We start from the raw sequence: 24,057 nt of genomic DNA, 5'->3' as shown, positions 1-24,057 counted from the left end.
CACTATTTTGGTACATTTTTATTTGTTTTGGGCATAACCATTTTAGCTTTGACAGAGGCGCTACACCATTGTCAAAAACGTATTGTCACATCATGCTTAGGACGCAAAAAGTGGTATGGTTACAACAGGTACAACTTTGATCTAAGGAATTATCAATACGCCCTGTTATACTTAGCTGTGATATTAAAAATCATACATGTTTCAATATAACAAACGCAGTGTTTTACGCTAAAAAACGTATTTTATTAATTTACTGTGAGTGTGTCACAACATATTTAGTTATAGTTACAACATTTTCTGATAATGAATAAGGCTACACACCCCCAGGGAAACGGATGCTTAAATATGTCGAAACACACGCACGCTTTACAACACCATACAAACACACTAATCATACATTACAACAATAATTACAAAATATTAAATACCTTCACAACGTCAAAATGAGCTATATCTTATTTCTAAATAAACATTTCCCAAAATAAAATTACAATAAAATGTTAATTGCATTCCTTGTCCAGCACCGTTTTGTTTCTATGTGTATTACGTATATCAGCGTTCTGTTTACAAGCTAAATTGTACAATTATCCATAGGAATTTGTCATAAATTTCTGTTTAGTTCAAACTACAACATTTATAAATGAAAATTACGTGTACGATAAATATTCGATAAGGAAGTTTTTTGTAGTTCTCGTAACAGCAAATCACCCAACTGCAGAAGACTTGTGTCTACAGTCCAAATGAGATCTATTAAAAATATAACAGATAAGTGGGTTTGATAAGTGGAAAAATATCGTGCAGTAAATCAACTCATTATCCCATTTGCTTCATCTCATATGTTCTTTATATATACATGGAAACACGGTTTTTAAGGTTGCGTAGTATGTCTTTATAAAGATGCGTTTGACCTTGGTTAAAATTATCACCTATTATCTATACTTGTAACAAAAACAGAAATTATAAAAGTTCTCCGCGATTGAATGGTGTGGCTTTTGTTAGAGGTGTAGAACCGTGAGTCTTCTGTCTTTTTCTCCAGCTTCATTGTTTTATTTGTTTGTAAAAATGGGCTTTCTTTTTTTTAATTGTCTGCCCTTCACCACTCGCGTATCTTCACCCTATAGTATATATTAAATGTTCTCGCAGTATTACATATATATCAATATTTAAATAACAAGGACACCCACAGGCCTCAAATATTAAAATGAATTCTTTAACGTCACCAGATCAGAAATTTATCATATATTCCAAACCCTAATCCAGAGTTCGAACAATAATTTTCTATATACCACATGAAAAATGAAATAATCTTTCCTTGAACATGTAATATCAAAATGACAGGACTGAAAATGTTTCTTCGTGTTATTGATTGCTAATAACATCAGAAACATATTCACAATTCATACAATTTAAGATGTATCTTTTAAGACTGTAAACACAACATAACCTTTCTCCTTGACTTATACCTACGTGTACATGTTCAATGTACGTTGACAAATTGACTGTACTTAAAAGACGATCATGTGGTATTCCTAATTGTCCGTCCGTTAGAGAACGAACGTTATTATGTTCGTACAATTAAGAAACCAAAGTTCCAAGCCAGAATTTGTACAAGATTTTTTTTTACTTTAGGTTTCTTATTTTTGCTCAAAGCAAAGGTCGTTAAAGCTTATTCGGCGATTTTCCTTTTAATTTTCCTAAAGATAAATTAACGTTATTTTCAACGATTATTTACGTTGTTTTACTAAAAGCACAGCCAAAACTTGTTGAATTTTACGTCTTAGAATCTACCATCAAATACATGTACAATAAACCATAAAAGGTCATTATCCAATGACTAGACTTTTATCATTTAAAACGTTCACAACCTTAGGCTGGTTCGTTAGATTCATATGAGACAATAATCATGATACATATAGAAGTAAAAAAGACAAAAATAAATAAACAAATATATTATCCTTTCTCCAAGTTATATTTAAACTAAACACTAATGAAATCATTTTCCTCTCTCAGTCTTTCTCTCTTTACTGTCAACTTAAAGTATAATTATATTAATATACAAAAATTAAAATGAAAATCGAATCTATTCGGACTCGCAAATGATAAAATTGACAAAATGTTTCAGTCCTCCGTTTTCTCTCTCGTTCTTGACCTTTTACTCAAACAGCATTCTCACACACAGTAAACATCGATGATTGAAAAGGTAAATGAATATAAACATATTTTGTTACAGGAGAGTGTTATTTCATTAATCTGTTTCCTTTGATACCGCCATCGATTCTCCCATCATTTGTCTACCAGGAGGGTGACGTTTTTTCCTTTATGATCAAACACTGTAGGATCATTAATTTTCGTTGGGAATTTATTTTCCTTGATGTCATGAATACTCCTTGTCCACGAACTTATGAAATGAGTATGACATATGAAAATAGATCAATTCAGTTGTATTCATCCACGAAATCAAGTATCCGAGATTTTTTAACCATGAAAATTTTAAGCCCCAAGAAAATATATGATTTTACAGTACTCAAAACAAAGATGTGCTATAATTTTCCAAACTTTAGACGTATGTAGTTTAGTTTGTACATATTTTCAGAATGCTCATGCTTGATTAATTAGACATCTGAAAATATCGATATTGTACACACTGGTACATTTAATAATTTAACCACGAAACCCACGACATTAAACACATAGTCAATGCATTACATTAGACGGTGTTTGTAAAAACACATCCACATGGCACACTGATCAGACCACTGCCATGAAAATAAATTGTAGCCAACCCGTAACTCATTGTATGTGTACTTGTTCCCATCATATTTACTGACACGGTCGCTAAATTTGCACGCGCTCAGGATTGTACTAGAGATGTGTCCAAAACTCCTTGACAATATCTATTTGAACTCAAGGTAAAACTTGGAGCTGATTGTAAAAAAACACCTGTATACACTTTTAAGTTTGAAGAATTGTTTACGGCAGAAGGTAAACTTGTCGTGAATACCTAATTAATAGTCAATTTATAAATTTGTGAAATATATATCACTTTCATAGGTTTCCTTTTAATGTTTGTCTATCATTGATGCACACTATAGCAGCACTTTCCGATTCAATATCGAATGCATATTTCTGCTTCCTTTAGTACAGGAGAAACCATTCCCGTTTTTACAACGGAGTTTGAATGTTAAATATATGTCGTTGGCACTTGTATCGCTGAAAGCTGCCCTTGGTGAGGCAAGCCAAGCCGGACAGCTGTCTTTGTCCTGGATACTATCTGAAAGACTCGTGAACGGATTTCCGGTCTCGACCCGTGAGCGTCCGCATCACACTGGAGTTGTTCCCCTTTGTCTCGATTCCATTTCCGCCGAGGCTCTGTTATTATTATTACCCTGATAAGGGAATCATATAGCAATTATAACAATTCCATGTCTACTAACATCAACATATCGATATTTATGACATCTTTAAAATGTATTGCATCGCTTATTTTTATTTCTATAAGTCAGAATATTTCTTTCTTTTAATGCAAGTTCAAATTACCTTACACCCTGACAGCCATTCTTCCTTCTAAACTAATGATTTTAAATAAAACTCAATACACACTCTCATAATTTGAAATGTTATCATTAGTTCATAGCACGCAACAAATAACCACAACTTAATATGTAATATTTAATAATGAAACTTCAAATATTTAACTTTTCTACTTACATTTTCTAATTGTTGGAAATTTAACTTCACCTTCGGACTTTCAAGGACGATTGACCGGAAGTCCCATGTGAAGGAGAGTGTATAAGCCAGAATGGAGCCAGCGACTAGCCACTCGGAAATGGTAGAGGTGAGATAGACCCCTCTTAGCGTATCCTGTAGGACATATAAAACTAGGTTAATGTACAGATACATGTATATGTAAACTTAAAAATGTTGTATGTATCCCAAAACACACTGTCAGGCATGTCATTGACGGTACAACACAATATAGAAAATTATAAAGGACATATCATATATACAATGACACTCTCTTATAACTATAAAGACTGGCCGCGTATCGATATAGGAACGGTGAAAAATAAAGACGGAGCATAGATAATTTAGACACTAAACAACGCGACGAATTGTTTTTCATCAGTATCAAATTAGCAATGACATCAAAGTGGTATGAAATAATTAATATTATATATATTGTTGCGATGCTATTTCAATTTTAATGGAGAAAGTTATTTATTTGTTAATTATCTAATAAAAAGCGAAACGGCATGTACATGGTTAGTAACCCGCACGTGTACTTTAGATACGATCCCTGTTGTTTTGTTTTGCTATGAACGATGATAGTTAATCCCGGACGTAATAGCGATATATTGAAGAAACACTACAGCCATGGAGAGTAAGGAAGATCCTGTTTCCTCACAAGAAATTATTGACTGTATACCGGACGTATGAGTGATTGACTTTAATCCACATGATGAACGCTAACTTCCGTTTACAGGGAAATATTGGGTGTGAAAAGTACTACATGACATTAGTGATCGATATATTTAAAACAAAAGGATAGCATTGTTAAATACAACGGTTATACAAATGTCAAAATCAAGACTTATATCTGATAAGTTTAGAAGAACGTCAAATACGTGTGTATATTATGAACTGTGTCTTTGTTTGAAGAAATCAAAACGTGGCATACAGGTTACTACAAACTTCGGGACTTGAAGACCACAAACAGTGTCTACCACCTGCAATCTTTAACATTTTACAAGAGACAAACATGTGCATATAAGTATAAACAAGGACATGGTCATCAAGACACCCCCTCCCCCGCCCATGTTCATTTGTAAAATGTATACATTTAAAGTGAGCAACATGGAAAATTGAATAAGATAACAGCCATTCAGGTCACAGCAGCCTAATTACATGTAAATATGCGCAGAATTTGCCGATAACCAAACTTGAACAAGGAATTAAGGTAACAAGCCTACAAAGCAAGCTTCCAAAAATCTGATTATTCCTTCACAAGATAATATGCAGAAAGATTTATCATAGAGTGATTAAAGAAATCAGTCTATCAAGAAACGGCAGCCACATCAAATATGCGTGGAATTTGTCGTTAATCGAATTTTTGGCCACAGGATTAAGGTAAAGAGTGTATAATTTAGTTTAGCTGGGGATAATAAGGGTTGATGTCTTAAAAGTGAAATCCAATGTATAGGTTCAGAGTGTAAAATGCCTCATTTTCTGAAAAGGTATCAATGGTTAAAGTACGAGTGTACGTGTGTTACTCAATGTGATCTGACACCAGTTACGTGTTTCAGTTATGTTTGCATGACATAATCTAAAACACGGATAAAACAGAAATCTTCCTTAACCGACCCTTGAGAGTAAATTACAACGTCTAAGTATTGAAGCTTGTTATCTTCCTGGTATTACACGTCAAAAGACATCGCGTTCTAGAGAGACCCGTATCGGTCCTTCAATGATAAAACAGCACGAGAGTGCTCACGATAGAAACTGCGCATACTGCAAACGTGTCACGGAGGCCAGAGAAAGTAAATCAAGTTATAAAACTGAGAGAAAGGGGAAAAATAAGAGATAGTAAAGTGTGTTGAAGAGCCTGATCATGACTAGCCTTTGTACAGCAAAGGAATTAACATGTAGTTTTATTATCTAATACCTCACCTTATTATGTATTACCATGCTGATTCAATCAGCACTTCCTTTTCAGACATTTTCTTCCATTATGAGATATATTGGACAGATAAGATTCAATGCATTATGTCAATCACATGCCGGCGTCTATTTCTTTATACCAAGGGAGATAACTTTTAATAAACTATGTTTCAACGCTGACATAACTTCCATAAAATTCATACACTGTATATTTGATATTACATGCAGGTAAAAACACTTACGTATTTTGTACCCTCGCCACGGTACTCCTTTATTTTGTAATAGGTTTTCGATATAGTGACTGTGAAATGTTAAAGAAACTAAATGTATAATTTGATAAAATTTCAAGTGTGATAAAAGATATTAAAATATCCACGCTGAAGATTTCTGATCACGTTCAAAGTGTTTACACTAAATTAACATTTTCTGTAATGTTTGCTACTGAGATGCTTTATCATCATTGTCAGTCAGTATCTACTCCGTCTTGTGATTAACAATCTACTTAACATGTCACTGAATATGTATTTCCACTAATTGCTCTCAAAAATACACACAAATATCTATACTCAACTATAGTACAAAGGCAGTAGGGTCGAGGACTAGGTTCTATATGGCAACACATTTAAATATCTGAATGTGCTACACAGAATACGTTGTACATAATCTGAGTTCGATGTTTGATTACAGCAGTTAAACATTACAATAACTTAATGACAAACTACAAGAAATTTCCAGTAAAAACTATGAGATGTAGTGCTAGATTTCGAAGTTCAGTAATTGACTGATAGGAATTCTCGTCCAATATTTTAATAGTAGAAACACGTAAATAGAACTACTTAAATATTCTCGTCCCATACTAGACTACTAGAAACACTGGGGTGTCACACGTAAATAGAGCTACTTAAATATTCTCGTCCCATACTAGACTACTAGAAACACTTGGGCGTCACACGTAAATAGGACTACTTAAATATCCTCGTCCCATACTAGACTACTAGAAACACTGGGGCGTCACACGTAAATAGAGCTACTTAAATATTCTCGTCCCATACTAGACTACTAGAAACACTGGGGCGTCACACGTAAATAGGACTACTTAAATATTCTCGTCCCATACTAGACTACTAGAAACACTGGGGCGTCACACGTAAATAGAGCTACTTATATATCCTCGTCCCATACTAGACTTCTAGAAACACTAGGGCGTCACACGTAAATAGAGCTACTTAAATATTCTCGTCCAATACTAGACTACTAGAAACACTGGGGCGTCACACGTAAATAGAGCTACTTATATATTCTCGTCCCATACTAGACTTCTAGAAACACTAGGGCGTCACACGTAAATAGAGCTACTTAAATATTCTCGTCCCATACTAGACTACTAGAAACACCAGGGCGTCATTCGTAAATAGAGCTGCTTAAATATTCTCGTCCCATACTAGACTACTAGAAACACTGGGGCGTCACACGTAAATAGAGCTGCTTAAATATTCTCGTCCCATACTAGACTACTAGAAACACTGGGGCGTCACACGTAAATAGAGCTGCTTAAATATTCTAGTCCCATACTAGACTACTAGAAACACTGGGGCGTCACACGTAAATAGAGCTGCTTAAATATTCTAGTCCCATACTAGACTACTAGAAACACTGGGGCGTCACACGTGAGAGGAACTACCAATCTTAGACATTCTAGTCCAATACTAATCAGAAGATACTTAACTTCCATTTTTATTTGTTTCATACTGATATTATACATGAAAAACAAAGAGATGTCGTACGTGATGGCATAATAGATTAATATTAGATTTTCTTATCCAATACTCGATATTAGTTGAAGTATATACAAGATGTTGTAGGGAACTTCCAGGTGTCGAATGACAATGGAACTTTGTATACCACTAGACATGTTAATCACAAAGGATCGACTATAACAAACATAAGGCACGTGCAGAGTAACATTTTAGGCGATGTAGATATCCCTACGATATGTTATCTAAACCACACCGGAAGTTATCGGTTATAACGTCAGAAAAATGTCATTTTTCATATGTGAATCTTCATAAAGGATACAAATTATTAGGAAGCACGTGAGTAAAAAGCAGTTGACGAATCGCACTGCGGCCAAAAACTTGTTCCCAAGACCTTCTCGACGTAAACGCCACGTGATGTGCGTCTGCAGCCACGTGTAGGATGTACCCATGACGAAGGCTAGACCTGCGCCTGCGTAGTGTGGACCCCTCTGTACTTCCGTCTATGTAGAAAAGAAATAAGAACGATAATAAGTGTGAAAAAAAATGAGAGCAATAATTACAAAGCAGAAAAACCAGCAACTAAATACAGCTTCAAGTACAGTAAAAAAACAATTTGCCATTTAAATCAAATTGTTACTTAAAACATGCAATTAAAGTAGTTGTCAGACGATACCCTCCACAAACAAGAAATGATCAATTGCACAAAACATTTTAGATATCAAAATTTAACGATATATAAAGGTTGTGCTTACGTGATACATTGTATAAACTGTGTCGATGCTATATGTTAATCGCATCTTAATTTCGTTAAAAATCTCCTTTCAAAAGACAGCTTCTTATAAAGCAAACAATAATGAGTAAAGGATCTCTTAGGCTGATGGATGATAAATCTGAATTCTTCATTCTTACTGAGAAATTAGGGAGATAACAATTTTCTGATTTAAAAAAATACATGCAAAAATTACTTCGATGTTAGCAAACAGCCTTACTTGGCAGCACACTTGACTACAAATTCCCTTGAGGCATGGTGAATTTGTACCATTTTAATGGAAATTTTATCAACGTAAAAGAACACGAGACAACAATAAAATTCAATTTATCATCTCTGTTTCCTGCAGCCTACCAGCATTTGAAATAATTGATCCATCTGACTCATCAATTTCAACATGTCTGGAATCGTTGAACTAAAAAGCATCATCAAATTTTGTGTTTTTTTTTACAGGTAATGAACATTTTGTCATTATTAATTATTCAGTGTTTAAAATGGTAATCGGATCTTAATGAAATGGTTCTCATTGAGTTTGCAGAACTTTCATCATTTATGTAAACTTGATAATAGCAATACTTAAAAAGCGACCATCATTTTCAAAATCCCAACCATGTTTATAAGTAGTTCTGGCATAAATCAAACAGAACACTTCAATTGGTAATCGACTTGTGGTTTTGGAAATACTTTACGGATATATGTGTTCCACATAAGATCTAGATGTGTCAAAGATAACATATTCTTTAATTTAAAAATGATTATTTCCTCATATAATACATTTCATATCGGTCTTAACACTTGTTCAAAGTAAGTTAAATGATTATATACTAAATATACAAAATCTGCGTTACCTGGAAGTTTGCAACCATACTCATTCCAAGCGCTGATAAGACCCCGATTACTACACCAGCAATGTTGCCATTCTGCCACTGCTGCACATTTTGCATTTTCTTGTGCTTGAATATTTCCTTCAGGAATAGATATCTAACAAGCACGTTCATCACGACTGCAATAAATAATGATTGAATCTTAATTGTTATATTCAGAATCAAGTTCATGAGAATTTATCAGATTCTGATGTCATCTTCGTTAACTGTGTATTTCTTGTCAGTTATCAGAAGCATCTATACAAGTTCTATAAAATACGAAACTCAACATTTCAATTAAGTGAAATTAACCATATTTAATTACACTTAAGTGAAGTATTACAAAATAAATAATAAACATACGATATACATTCCTGTGCAGTGATATTGGGTAAATCAAAATTGATTGTAAAAACAAAGTCATATATGATTATGTAGGCAAGAACAGACCATTTGTCTTAACATGTTTGTTTCAATTTTACTGTGTTTCGTTATTAATAAACACGATTTAGGTGGCCATCCATATCAATAGGTGTAAGAAATAAATACATATTTAATATCAATCTTTAGAACGATATTCATTGTAGCCATATTAAGTATATATTGGGTACTCTTTACTTCCTTGATCTCGACAATCTTCGATAATCTAATTTCGAGTATTACAGAAAAACGATCTGACATTAGCCTGTGACCCTGAGATACGGTTTCTGAACATACATACTTCACGTCTGCTCATCCGAATTAATTATCTAGTTACGTTGTAACCTTGAGTTTCTTACAGACCTCGGGAAACCTCGAAGAGTATAAATCTACGAAAGAATTCATTAAAAGCTGCGAATAGCATTTTGCTGTTTTTGAAAATAAATTTAAATCTAATGTTCCTTTTTTCAACTTTGCAGATAACCCTTGATATCATCAGTGTTATACTCCAAAAATAAGCGCGAATTGAGTATATAGAGTTTCGACAACTAATTACAATGGATCTTAGGCAACCTGATCGTGTTTCAAGCAGACGACAGGGTATTAAATACACTGTGCTAGTACTTAGGATTCCTGGCGAGGGACTGAATTGGAATATTTAACACATTCAGGACTACAAAATCAAGGGGGGGGGGGGGGGGGGGGGGGGTTATCTACAGCACTTCTGTAAATCAGAACTCCCTCTCAGTGTCTAACTCGTCAAAAATCTCATACATTCTCCGAAAATATCTATTCACGAACGAGTTTGGTTTCGACAAATTTGCTTTTGCTGGTAAAGTTTAAGCAAGAGTTATTTCAACTAATAAAAGCCATCAAACACAAGTACAATTATCAAAAGAAAAAAAGTTAAGTTAATCTGTAGAACCGATTCCTGTTTAAAATAGCAATAGGTAACGACGACACTTTAAACGAAAAAATCTTGTTTTCGTTTCCTTTTCATAGGACACATCTATATACATACAAAATGGAGTTGATAGATTATAGATTGACCACATTCCAGTGTAATTTTTCTTCATCGGACCACTTACAGATCAGATAATTTGACAACTGACAACCTGACAAAACGTCTATATATAGCATTCTCGATATTAGATATGGCTTACTTGTGATACCCAGGCAACTATCACAACATATACTGAAATGTCAAAAAGGTCGTGTCTTTTTCTTTACGAGATTCCTTTTGTACACAATCCTTAAGTAGGTGAAGACTGTTACATTAACATTGTCCTTAATAGTAAAGACATATATAGTTCACCTTAATTTGAAAAAATGAAGACCAAACTGATATTTCATTTTACGGAACCCTCTTTTTCAACAAATTTATTGAATATACAACTTTACGTGGCTTTCTATTCCTAATATAGCCTGTTAATTGTGTCTGTTCTAATATCTTTCTGGTTTGTCCATTAGAAACTTGTACGGCCTCTTAAAACGTCAATAGAGAGAAGGGGACACTCCACAGCATCACGTGTATCAATTATTATTACGTATACAGACGTGGTCCTACAGAAATATTGACATATTGCTCTAGATCTGATCCTGTAAATTTCTGTTAGGAAGCCTAGAAATGTCACGTTAAACCAACGAAAACGGACCGCTAGAAACATTTCACGGCAGATTTACAAGTAATTGTTGGAATGCATCGGAATTGCTTTCATACTGTGATACTGAAAAAGATAAGGTAAAATAAGAAAGGAAGGGGAGGGGGGACTTTAAATTAATTTAATTTAATTGGAATATCCTCACCCATCGGGTTAACATCCGGTCAACATTCCAGTTGCAGTTATCTATTTGTTTGTGTTTTTATTCATTTTACACAAACAATGAATAAGAAAAAAATATATAAAACGGTAACTCACGCATGACTGCTCCTATATTGACCAGTTGACCAAAGACACAACGTTCTGGTGCTTCTATTGCTGTGTGACTAGATGAAGAAATAACAATGGCACTTTATATATTTGTTATAGCAGTATGTTAGATCCTGTATACAACTTTTCCTATCATGATTTAAAAGTGTGTACATGACACGATGAAATCTGAAATATTTAACAAATTGTTAAACATTTTTAATTCGTTGGTGACTTTTTTTTTAGAATCCGACAGAATGATAACTTGGTATAAATCATTACCTGATATAAGGGAAATCTGGCTCGGTGTGACCATAACCTACAGCTATTCCATATCTACAAATAAAAGAATGTACATGTATATATATTTATGATGGAAATGTCACCCCCACTTCTCTCTCCCATAGCTACACACTTCAATTACCGAATCAGTATTCCCCCTTCCCAAACCCCCACTCTTAACTCGCTATCTTGTCCAGCTATTTCCCCCGTGAGGTCCTGTCGTATTGGCTTTATGAAACCGTTTGTTAAATATTTGTATTCTCCCCCGTGAGATTATTTCCAGAACATATGTATATATACAGGTACATGCATGTAATTGATTATCTACAACCTTGACCTCGTCTACATGTAAATATACAAACCTGGTGAAAATCATTCACTACATACTACTGAATTACCAATGAAACAGCATTATTTAATATACGTACACGTATCATAAGCAATATAATAGAAAAAACAATCAAACTGCATCACTATATCAGTTACGTCTTACTAGAGCTGTTGAGTGATGGCGATCTTATAATTTGGAAATCATGCTTGGAATTAGAGGAAAAATCGCCTAAACTAATATCCATTTACCAAAGTGTAAAATGACTCACTACAATATTAATTTTGGTGCATATTTGAAATAAGATTAAGTATCACCACGTGCAGTGTATGTTAGATCGGAACAGGTGCCACATTTCAAAAGAAAAAGAAAAGATCACAAAAGTACCGATGAGATCCTGTTCTATATGAGGTTTGTATTGATTGTAGTCTTCAATACATTACAGACTTTCCATTATATACACATGGTAGATATGATAGTTAATTAATACTACGCTTATTCAGTTAAAATTTGCACTCACTTGTTTGCATAGAATAAACATGAAATGTTCACTTAAACACAGGTGGCATTCTAATATATTGTTGGAAAATGATTAGTATAATATATAAACTTAGTTATATCTGCATTATACGATCTATACAACAAACAGCTTGCTCACCGCAATACCTTAATATGAGATGTACAGGTCTCTGAAAAAATAATACTGTTCGCTGTTATACATTGCAGTTTACTAGCGCGGTCAATAATTCTAACTTTCTTCTTTTTTCGTTTTGTTTTGCCTTTCTCGTCTCTGTTTCTTTTTTTATCTTTTAAAAGGAGACAAACGATATAACAAAAAACTGAAATGAATGTTTAAAACGACTTACGATACGAATAGTGACATGATAATCCATATTGTCGTGATGAGCGGAAGTAGATACAGGCGTCTGCGCAGACACACCAGACAGGCTAGACTCATGACACCGCGTATTTCGTTAACCTCTGTTACTTCAAGTCTGTAAAAATAAAAATGAATACTTTTTCAAATTCGATGTTAAACTTATACTTTTCAAAAACAGGGTTACTTGGTGTAAATCCAGTTTGGTATATCATCTGGTCGGTTGATATCGTGTGGTTATTAAAAGATCTGTTACCACAAAATCCCATTCGACGCAGCGGTCCCTGTGAATATGATACTTGTGGAAGAGTTCAATGATTGAACAGCTGGGTCAATCATCAACTAGGATTGCATATGGATAGAATAGTCAAGGAATGGAGGCCACCCACCGAAGCAGCGGGGTTCGAACGCTGAAGACGGCAGGAGAAATTGATCATCGTGTATCGATATATACAATAAATGTACACATGTATAATACGTACATACTGAAATATTAATACATTACGCGGTGTTTTCTTTTTCGCGAGGATTTACTTATGCATGATATATATATATTTTTTCAGTTCACGAAGAATTATACGATTTACGGAGTAAAAACTTTTCTCTTTTCTCTAGCATTTGACTTTACAAGAACTTTGTGAATACATTGTAATGCTATTTTTTAATCTCTGAAAAATTCATTAAGCCCCCTTATCAGGTCTCCACACTTTAGTCGGATTTCTTCTCAGCACAAAAACAGACAGGAAAAACAAAATATAACAAAAAATGCACTCTACTGTATAAACATACTGGGCATGCATCTGTGTAAATAATGTTAGCTGTCTTCCCTACAATGAACCACAAGGCTAAGATAGGCAGGCAGTTTGTGCCTCCCATAATACCTTGAAGAGCTCCCGATATTGATAGTATATGCATTCTGTGCTTCAAATATATCAATCCTATTGCAAAAATCCGCAAAGTTAGCTTCAGCAATAGAATATTGTTGAATCTTATTCAAAACAGGCAAAATTAAACATTTTCGAGATTCATCCCTCCCGTGTCAAATTCTGCACATGTCTTTTGTGTTTAGTTGATACGGATGAGCTACTGGTTCTATTTGATGATAAATATAACGACGTTGTAACAAATCTTCAAAGAGCTCTCAATGACCTATAAAACATTTTATCTCGGTATAACATAAAAATTTTACTCCGAGGCTATTTCATTCTTGGACCTATTCATACTCTTTCAGTTATTCAATATAAAATTTCAAACTATGTTAGTAATTTTGTTTGTTCATTCCGACATTTGTTTGATGTCAAACCATTAAATGGGACTCCTTTACGTAATCGGAGTTTCTTCCGCCTAATCACGTACGTAAAACGATAAAATGGCGATAGGATATCTCCTAATTACACAGTGGCTGGTGACGGAACTCTCCTGTGATAGAAACCACATTGACCATACAATTTGACTGATTGCCCCATTAAGCAATGTACGTGTGTGCGTGTACATGGTGGATAGCTTTCAAAGAAATTCTGTCCACGGTATACATTTTATAAACAGTGTTTTATTCCGGTCGCCACTCGGGAATACAAAACAGGGTGTTGAGGGACATAACGATCGTTAGAAAGCTTTGAGATGTTAAAGCTGCCGAAACGTTTCAAACATCGCTTGAACAAAAAATATGCAGGAGTGATTAAAAGAATAATGATGCAGTCCTCGAACTATTGTCATGAAAGTATCGTCTGGTGATTAGTCTCACGTTAAAACCCTCCTTATCTCAGCGATTGACTGAAGCCACGTGTGACAGAAAATGATTTACAGCTACATTTTTAACACGTGACATTTTCTGTGTTTATCGTGTACTTGTACTTTTCTTGGGTTCAGAAAGAGTTCGAATTACGTAAGATATGGGATTTTCGGGGGTTTTCGTATTTTCGAATAACGCTTACTGCGATGCTTCATTGGTAAACATTGTAATTACCAGGTACGTTTACTCATTATCTTTGTCGGTGACAGTGTTTTTTACAGTACGTACATATGTACGTGGATAACATCACAAATAAAGAAATAAACAGTCAATTGTTTGTATAACAGAAACAGTTCGGGAAAAAAGACTCCTGTTAAGTTTTTTACTTCAATTTGTAAAGTTCTTTTAAAAGATTCCAAATTAAACAAAAACAAAACATTAAACGCTTTTAAATGTGTGTTTACTGTATATCGAACCTTGATAACCCTTTTGCACGTCAGTTAAATAAAGATAATTACGGTGGCCTCGGTGTCCTAAGAGACAGGTCAATTAGAAATCGATCGACCAGCTTGTGACGTGTGATAATAGGTGATTGTGTTGAGTATATAAATCATCACCAGTATCATTAACGGCACCTCTGATGACAAACAGGTCAGTTCGATCATAAACGTCATGTTCGTCAGCTGACCGTCTACTCGACTGACCATTTGACCCAACTGACCGATTATCCTATATATAACGTAAATATTTGTTAGATGTAGAATGGTGTATCCTTCCAAATGTATGATTATTACTTTATCACATTTACGTATAGAAATAAATAATCATTATTTACCAAAATATGCCTTGATTTACACCGATTCTTGTAACTAACCAGGAAACCAGAATCACTTTGTACTTACAATGACACACGAAATTGAGATATATTCATGTCTTGAATAGATTGCATGTTAACACGTGACATGGAAACAAACACTCTCAGTTTTTTAACAGTGCTATACAATCAAAATACCTGTAACGAAAGTATGCACGTGCAGAATTTAATCACGTGAATATGTTTAAAACATACTCATAAACAACTAGCGCCTATTCTTTAAAACAACTTAATGCACTTACATAAATAAATCACTTCGTTTGATGAAGAAAATTAACAAGATTTGGATGATATTTCATAACAATGGTCCGTGGTTCTATATACTGTATGTAGATAATGTATTTTATCACGCAGAGGTTTATTTCAATCTACAATGGTCTACATTTTAAAAACAAATTATAAAAAACAAAACAATAGCGTATTGCCTTCTACATGAAAATCATGTCATTGGAATTTTGTTTGTAGAGTTATTTAATGTCGTCAGTAGTGGTAGCCATCAGGTTATGGTGACACAGCACATATTTAACTGAAGTTGTCTGTTGATAAACACATGGTCAGTCTTCTAGTCTTGTGCTTAATAAAGCGTGATATCATGGCGCCTTTCTGAGTTAGTTTTGTAAGTATTTGGAATTTCTATATTCAGTTTATGTCCTCTTGCGCGTGGATAGCCTGGTCTTCACCGCATTGAATGCGTACATGTTTTTAAATACTGATGAGTCAACGTTTGAAATAAATACCATTGGCAATACAATTGTGCACAGTTATCACATAACTACTTAAGTTTGAAAATAAACTTGTAAGTACATATATGAGTGATAGTATTAATAACATTACGACCAACACTGACTCAAAATATAGTTCTTGGCTCCTGATTTTATCAGCGTAACTTGATACGCTTGACAGATACGGAGATTTAACGGTAAAAACGCGTTATGTGAATATCTTTGTACCATCGGATACGTCGCTTCAAGCGTCAGAGTGATAAAGATTGGGATTTCGATCAATGAGACACTTCGCGGCCATTAATGATTTGACAAGACAAATAATTGACGAGTCACGTGACATATTGACGTTACACCTCATCAGGAGTGATGAGTGACTTTTCTCGTTTCGTTTCGTCTGCACGATTTTTTCGACGATAAGGTAAAGGGAATGAGCTTCAGGCAATTAACATGGCTGGTAATTATCACAGAATCCGCTCCCGTTATGATGTCTAATAGAGTTCTTCCAGCTAATGTATACAATTATTGCCTACATAGCCTTGTCTGTTAATCGTCGTCGGCTTAGATACAATCAGGATTTCTTTAATTTTGTAATATGACACCTTCACTGTAACGAGTCTATTGGCCATCAAATTGACTGTTTGTTAACCCGAAAATACTGTCATTATCACAAGAAATCTTTATGAGCCTGTGCAGAACGGTACGTTTTAAAACCAGCATTATCTTTGTTTCCATCAGCAACACAATCATTCATTTTCTAATAATCGCAAATTATTCTTAAACGAACAACAACATAAAAAAATCGGAACAGCGTGAAAAAATGAAAATTTTGTAATATCTGTTAGAGAAATGAATTCCGTTAGAGAATATCTATAGTACATCTGGTCGCGCAGAAGAGATGGACGAAACCATTTAAAACGTGGTTATCGGGTACAGAAGGAGAAAAGGGCGGCAGTTAATGGTAATCAGGAACAGAGTTTAAAAAAAACCCAAACAGATATAACCTTGTTGTCTGATGAATAGGGAGATATGGTAATCTTTATGGTGGCTATCTGGTGCGGAAGGAAAGAGACAAAAGTCATACAAGTAAAATCAAGCTGATGGATAAAAACATGAAAGAATAACGAAATACTGCTACCTGATGGTTGTATCATGTAAAAGTTCTGCCGCTTCAGGTGATCAATCTTTCTTCATTAATACACAATATATGATAAATTATTTAGACTGTGCCGAATTTGAACTTATATATATATATATATATATTTCCAAGCACAGGAACTGATACACAGTTTAACTAAGGCGTGAACTCATGTCCGGTAAGATGACCCTCCAGTGTTTACAAAGAACATAGATTTGTTATCGACACGGAACCATTGACGATAGGCGTGCTTCAGATAAAAAGAAAGGATGTTATGCACGAGTTATAAGGAGAATGACGTCACAGTCACGCGTATCGATGAATATTGATGATGAAATGAAATTGATGATAAATCAGTCGTATATTTATGACTGCTTACGCAACACATAGAAAATATCCACATCACATTGTCCGTAATCTGATTCATCTAGACAAACGTCTATACATGTACAATGATTCAGTACAATCTTTTGGTAGTTTCCATACTGTCAACGCACAACAGGTGGTGTGTCAGCCGAGCCACACAGAGTAAAATTGAAATACACGTAATTACCATGAACCCATCTTCATTTTTGTTGAATCCGGTGTATTCTTTTATGACGTACATACAACTGAACTTTTTCATCTAAATTCTCTTATTAAGAATCAAAGGAACAAGACAAGTATATTTGATTTAATCAATTAATTTTAACGACGCCATTATAATCCACTCTATCTAATTAAGAGGAAGAACCTTGACGACGTCTACACATTGAGATATTGTTGTTATGTATCAGACCAGTGTAGCAACGTACACATGTAAACATGGATCGCCGAATGTCTAACGACGGATAATTGACACGCATGTGACTTACCACGGAAATTCGGGGGTATCACTAGGAAGTTAAGTTGATTGTCGTACTGTAGCGTACTGTTATAACTAAACAGACACAAACAGAAGCTCGGAAACCATCAATTACTCCATGGAAATGGGGAGACAATTGCCGGAGAAAGAGGGTCATTCCAGGGACGTTGGTTAAATTATGGGCAATATTAATGTAATAAAGTATTGGGAGGGACGAGCACGCCGGTCGGAATTCCTCGAAGGCCAAGAGAGCAATTATGTGTTTGTAGAATGTCAGTAATATGAAAATGTACACGATACAATAGCTACATCTCGAATGTCCATAGACAAGTCAATGTTTTATATAGTATACAGCATACCTCGCGAGAGTATGGGTTGTATAGCAGAAACAAGGGGCTAGTTGTTGAAGTTGGAGGGTAGGTTGGGGGGGGAGTAAATTATACTCAAATACCACAAGAAGTACTTTTATTCCTACATATCACTTCTCCGTGATACAAATAAAAATACATAATATTTATATTTAAGTAATGAAGATAAATTTCTAACACATTGTAGCTTTAAAAAATGATGAGATAGATTAAAACACCCTACCTTAAAAACAAATTGTACAAACATGCTGTTGTCCTTGAACTCTTCCCTACCTGAAAACATGAGCCTCGTCTTCATATCCTGTTCTGTCCTTTTAACTCTCCGATTAACCTTATGTTCCGGATTCTGCAGTAGGTGTGTCGTGATGAATGCTTACTTATGTATGTATGACCCCCACTTAGGTAAAGATAAACAGGAAGAGGAGTCGAAAGGTCACGTGCACTCAACTGTGCATGCACACGGTAGGTACATGTATACACATCAACATCTGTACTCATTGTATCGTTGTTGTTATTGAATTATACTTAACGACTGATATCTAATGTTAACATTCTTGACAGCATAAGAAAGAAAGTTTCCTCGGTCCACTTGTTCGAACGGAAAATGTAATTCGTAAGAGTGAGATAAAATATCGCACATGATAAAAAAAAAAGTCATGTCTAAAACTTAAAAAAAACATGAATGAGATAAACAGTCCTACAACGAGATAATGTGAGAACAAAACGGGTTTAATGCAACAATCGCGAGAAACAAGTTATTAATATAAGCTCTAAAAGCTTCCATCAAATTATCTCTATATGTCAAATTGTTGATTATTGAAATAAAATATCGTTTAAACTAAACAAGTTATCAAGTTAAAATTGTTAGGGGCTGACAGACCGCTGTGGTCATTCGTGGTACATGTTGTGTGTTGATAATCGTGATATTGAAAGCATTCCATCACTACCTGATACGTGACTGAACTTTACGTGAAAACCACTTCAATAAATAATGATGTTTTGCAAGAATGCATATTCGTTCGTAATCGAGATGAAGTCGGGGGAGGGGGTTGATGGGGGGTGGGGAGAGGGGAGGGTGTGGGGGGATTGGGGGGTTGGTTAGTTCAGTAATGGAATGCACGCGGTAAAGTTAATTTTTATTTGGATTAAAATTATTCTGCGTTTAATGACCAGAACAAAATAATCGAAAAAAAGTTGTTGTGCCGTAAGCTACATTTTGTTTCACCTATATATATTCTGTGTGATGTGTTTTGTACCCTAGAAAAACCGTACCTTGGGGATAGAAGGCGGTGGGAAAGCTGACAACGTAATTTATGCTATCTATTGTGCAGAACTTTGATGACTCAATAAAAAGTTCCATAAAAGTTTGTGTATGACATAGATATTAACTAAGATTTGTTGACATCAAAGTGAAAACAGACCTTGACAGATATCACACATATAAAGGTATTGTACTTACCTTCAGTTAGTAGTGTGTATATACAGAAGTATTGTAACATGGACTGATTTATATCAACAACAATAAAGAATTTGCTCTTTTTCTTTTTGCTAAGAAACAATGTTAAAAAAGATCAGGGACATAAATTCCCAACCTGATGGTCCGTGTGTGATGTATCAAAACCATACAGATCACGGGATCGGACAATGGACATGAATTCCCAACCTGATGGTCCGTGTGTGATGTAGCAAAACCACACAGATCACGGGATCGGACAATGGACATGAATTCCCAACCTGATGGTCCGTGTGTGATGTAGCAAAACCACACAGATCACGGGATCGGACAATGGACATGAATTCCCAACCTGATGGTCCGTGTGTGATGTATCAAAACCATACAGATCACGGGATCGGACAATGGACATGAATTCCCAACCTGACGGTCCGTTTGTGATGTATCAAAACCATACAGATCACGGGATCGGACAATGGACATGAATTCCCAACCTGATGGTCCGTTTGTGATGTAGCAAAACCATACAGATCACGGGATCGGACAATGGACATGAATTCCCAATCTGATGGTCCGTTTGTGATGCATCAAAACCACACAAAACACGGGATCATACAATTTGTTGCTTGTCCCTTGGGCCAAGCTGAGTCCATAGTCCAGAAAGTACAACATGATTTATATATTCACTCACAATAATAGACAGTTACGACAAATGTAGTCAATTCGTCTGCAATCAATGGCACGATTTTGTTATTTGATATAGATACAACAAATGCTGTTTTGTTTACATGTTCTATATTTATCGCAAGATATCCTCAGCATATACAAATCACATATAAAACCTGATTGAGACGCTTTCTGACAAGGACCAGAAGTACATTTGCGGCACTCATTTAAATCATATACAGTGATATTTTGGTAAGATCCATCTGATATAAATGAAGGTTTCGCTGAAATATTAAATGTGGAGACGTTTTGTTGCTGATAAAGCCATTGATAAATCATGTTAATTTTGTATAATGCACATTTTGTACATACCAAACCACAGACATCAAAACAAAAGTACTAGTATATTTCTAACAGATATTCTAAACCAATCTAACAAGGTCTTTATGTATAGCTAAGATTTTAACTTTTAAAAATAAAAGTAAAAAAATCGGTTTACACGAGATTAGACGATATCACGGAAGTGTGCTTAAGTTTGAGGACCGTTATTACACATTGAAGAATATTTAAAATCTTTTCATCCATAAAACAGTTAAAGATACACACACATATATAAATGTTTCCAAAGATAACGGTTAGGTTATTTAGACGTCTACAGGCCCGTATATCCCGTTCCTTGCCTGGTACGTCTCCCCTATGCTTGCCTTCCTCGCAGCCATGAGAGACAAATATATGTCGGCACCGATTTGGTACAACTTGGACAAAAATCAATAATTACCGGCCCAGAAAAAACTAAATCTCCTAAAATGAACATTAGGTTAACGTGGCAAAAAATCGATGGCTTCGAACAGACTCAATCAGACAGCCTCATCGAATATTATAGGGTAGAACTGATTTTTGTTTGTGCAAGCGTTGAAATCTTCTAATTCCTCTTATATGAGTTTGACTCGCTAACGTTGTTTTTTGGCAGTAGCAATTTAAGGTAAATATTATCATTCTTTCATCGTTGGTATAACGTAATTCCTTTATTCCAAACGCGTTCAATCTTACTGAAACATGTATGAACAGGGTTATGCTTAATTTCAAGAATATTAGGAATGAGTCTGTAATTTCAGAATGCAAATTTATTATCAGAACAATCACTTACCTCATACGAACGACAGTATGATCCGATATATAGTCCGTGTTCTCAACTTCCTGTAGTCTGTACCACTCGATAATATTGGAGAGAGATATAGAAAAACCATAAAGAAAAATTCCAGTCAAACAGAAAAAAAGCTTCTGAGAATACTACTGAACGAGAGAAGTTTAATTCTCGTCCCTTCAGAGTCGGGAACGGGTGTATAAATAAATAATGCTAGCTAACAGGCGCCGATATTACAATGACCTAGCGACTAGGCAACACAGAATAGCTTTGTAAAAGAAACACCGACGTCTCCAAGGGAAGGATGGTCTCCGGAACGACTTCAAACATGCGTACCGTTGACTACAGTAATTTAGCGATCCATTCATCCACCTTGGTGATCAGAATGACCCATTGTGGTAAGCCCTGAGGGTGCCCCGACGTAGCGGCAATCACTCAATATTGACGGATTGATACGTCTCCGCATCCTTGTCCTAATGTGTCACTCACCAATCCGTACCGTATGTTAGATAGACGTGATTTGTCGCGGTCAGTACGCTGTACTCCACCACACAAAGGAATGTCCAATGTCGTTAAGGCCAACACAGTTGCCCCCAACAGACAAACTTTCTCTGCTTTTGTATTGTTTCGGAATGGGTTTTGTTGTCTGTCCTTAACTTTCAATGTTTTAAAATTTCCTGTCGATGTTTTGTGCCGATTTTACCAATGTACGTTGTCCCGTGATGTGAAATATTGGCCATATTTGTTACCCAGTACTTTTCATGTGTGTTGCTCTGTGGTATGGTATACGTCACTTTGTATTGTACTAAGGTTTACATTGCCCCCTCTAACGTTTATGTTCTGGTCCTTATGTGTTGCCTGATGGTAAAGCTTCCCTCTTTGTGATGCCGTTTGACTTGTTTCGTCACTGTGAACATTGCTCTAACGTTTATTTCGCCCCTGTGTATTGCCGTTGATGCCTGATCGTAAAGTTTACCCCTGTATGTCTCCATTTGATTTCTTTCGCCCTAAGGTATTGCCTTAACGTTTATTTCGCCCCTGTGTATTGCCGTTGATGCCTGATGGTAAAGTTTGCCCCTGTATGTCTCCATTTGATTTCTTTCGCCCTAGTGTATTGTCCTAACGTTTATTTCGCCCTAGTGTATTGCCCTAACGTTTATTTCGCCCTAGTGTATTGCCCTAACGTTTATTTCGCCCCTGTGTATTGCCGTTGATGTCTGATGGTAAAGTTTGCCCCTGTATGTTTCCATTTGTTTTATTTCGCCCCCTCCCCATGGTATTGCCAAGGTGTTTATTGTTTTACTTTAGTGTAATGTCTGATTGTTAAGTTTGCCCCTGCGTGTATCCATTTGGGTCATCTCGCCCATGTATATTGCCCTAACGTTATTTCGTCCCTGTGTATTGCCCTAACATTATTTCGTCCCTGTTTATTGTCCTAACATTATTTCGTCCTTGTGTATTGCCCTGGTGCTTATTGTTTTTCCCTAGTGTGATGTCCGATGGTAAAGTTTGCCCCGCGTGTCTCTATTTGGGTTATTTCGCCCCTGTGTATTACCCTAACGTTTTTTACACCTGTATTTTACTCTAACCTTATCTACTTTGTCCTTGTGTGTTGCAGTTAAGAACAATTTGTTCATATGTATTGCCTCATGGTACTTTTTCATTCCTGAGTGATGCTCTGTTTTATCCCACACCCATGTGTTGATTTAGTTTGCAGTAGTCATTGTACAACATGATATTCTGCTCCCATTTATTATTCTATCTTATTTGCACTCCTTTGTATTGCATCTAAACAAAATATTTTCATCACATGTGTTGACGCTGTGGTGCAAATTATACATTTCCTTGTGGGCATACCAAATGAGAATGATGATATCCAAAAACCGAAGGTAGACATTTGTTAAACCATAATTTGGCGAATTCAAATGGGAATCAGAAAAATCTACATTTATCTTAAATAACATTTACAAAAATTCTCCGTTCATAGTCATTTCCTCGTAAACTTAGCGAAAGAAGTTCTATATGATATGCATCAAATGACGTATCGTCGAGGACATTTTAATTCATTGACTGCGTTTTATAATATCCATAGATCGGCAAGTCTGATTGGTTGCAATGTTAACACATGACCCATCCGTCTCAATTGTTCTTGATTTTACGCACTGTCCCGATATCGTTAAATGGTGCTAGTCCTCTATTACAGTCAATGCATGTTCCTTTAGTACAATTTGGTTTATGAGCTGAAAGTGATT

The 24,057-nt window shown here is 35.4% G+C and overlaps 1 protein-coding gene across 1 annotated transcript; it reads right to left on the bottom strand.

Moving 5' to 3' along the window:
• Positions 1-268: 268 nt before the first annotated feature.
• Positions 269-23,469, bottom strand: LOC132545416 (modulator of macroautophagy TMEM150B-A-like). The gene is made up of 10 exons (XM_060209107.1): positions 23,395-23,469; positions 21,809-21,873; positions 12,854-12,982; positions 11,660-11,713; positions 11,387-11,454; positions 9,033-9,187; positions 7,735-7,915; positions 5,901-5,959; positions 3,709-3,861; positions 269-3,386 (listed from the first exon to the last, which is right to left on the bottom strand). The coding sequence occupies exons 1-10, from the start codon at positions 23,467-23,469 to the stop codon at positions 3,321-3,323; spliced, it is 1,005 nt and encodes a 334-aa protein (XP_060065090.1). The 3' UTR covers positions 269-3,320.
• Between the last annotated feature and the right edge of the window lie 588 nt (positions 23,470-24,057).

Source organism: Ylistrum balloti, unplaced genomic scaffold (genome assembly GCF_031769215.1).
Source record: "Ylistrum balloti isolate Yb309-2 unplaced genomic scaffold, AGI_CSIRO_Ybal_v1 Utg369846, whole genome shotgun sequence".
Taxonomy (NCBI): Eukaryota; Metazoa; Mollusca; class Bivalvia; order Pectinida; family Pectinidae; genus Ylistrum; species Ylistrum balloti.
This window is presented reverse-complemented; position numbering and strand designations above follow the sequence as displayed.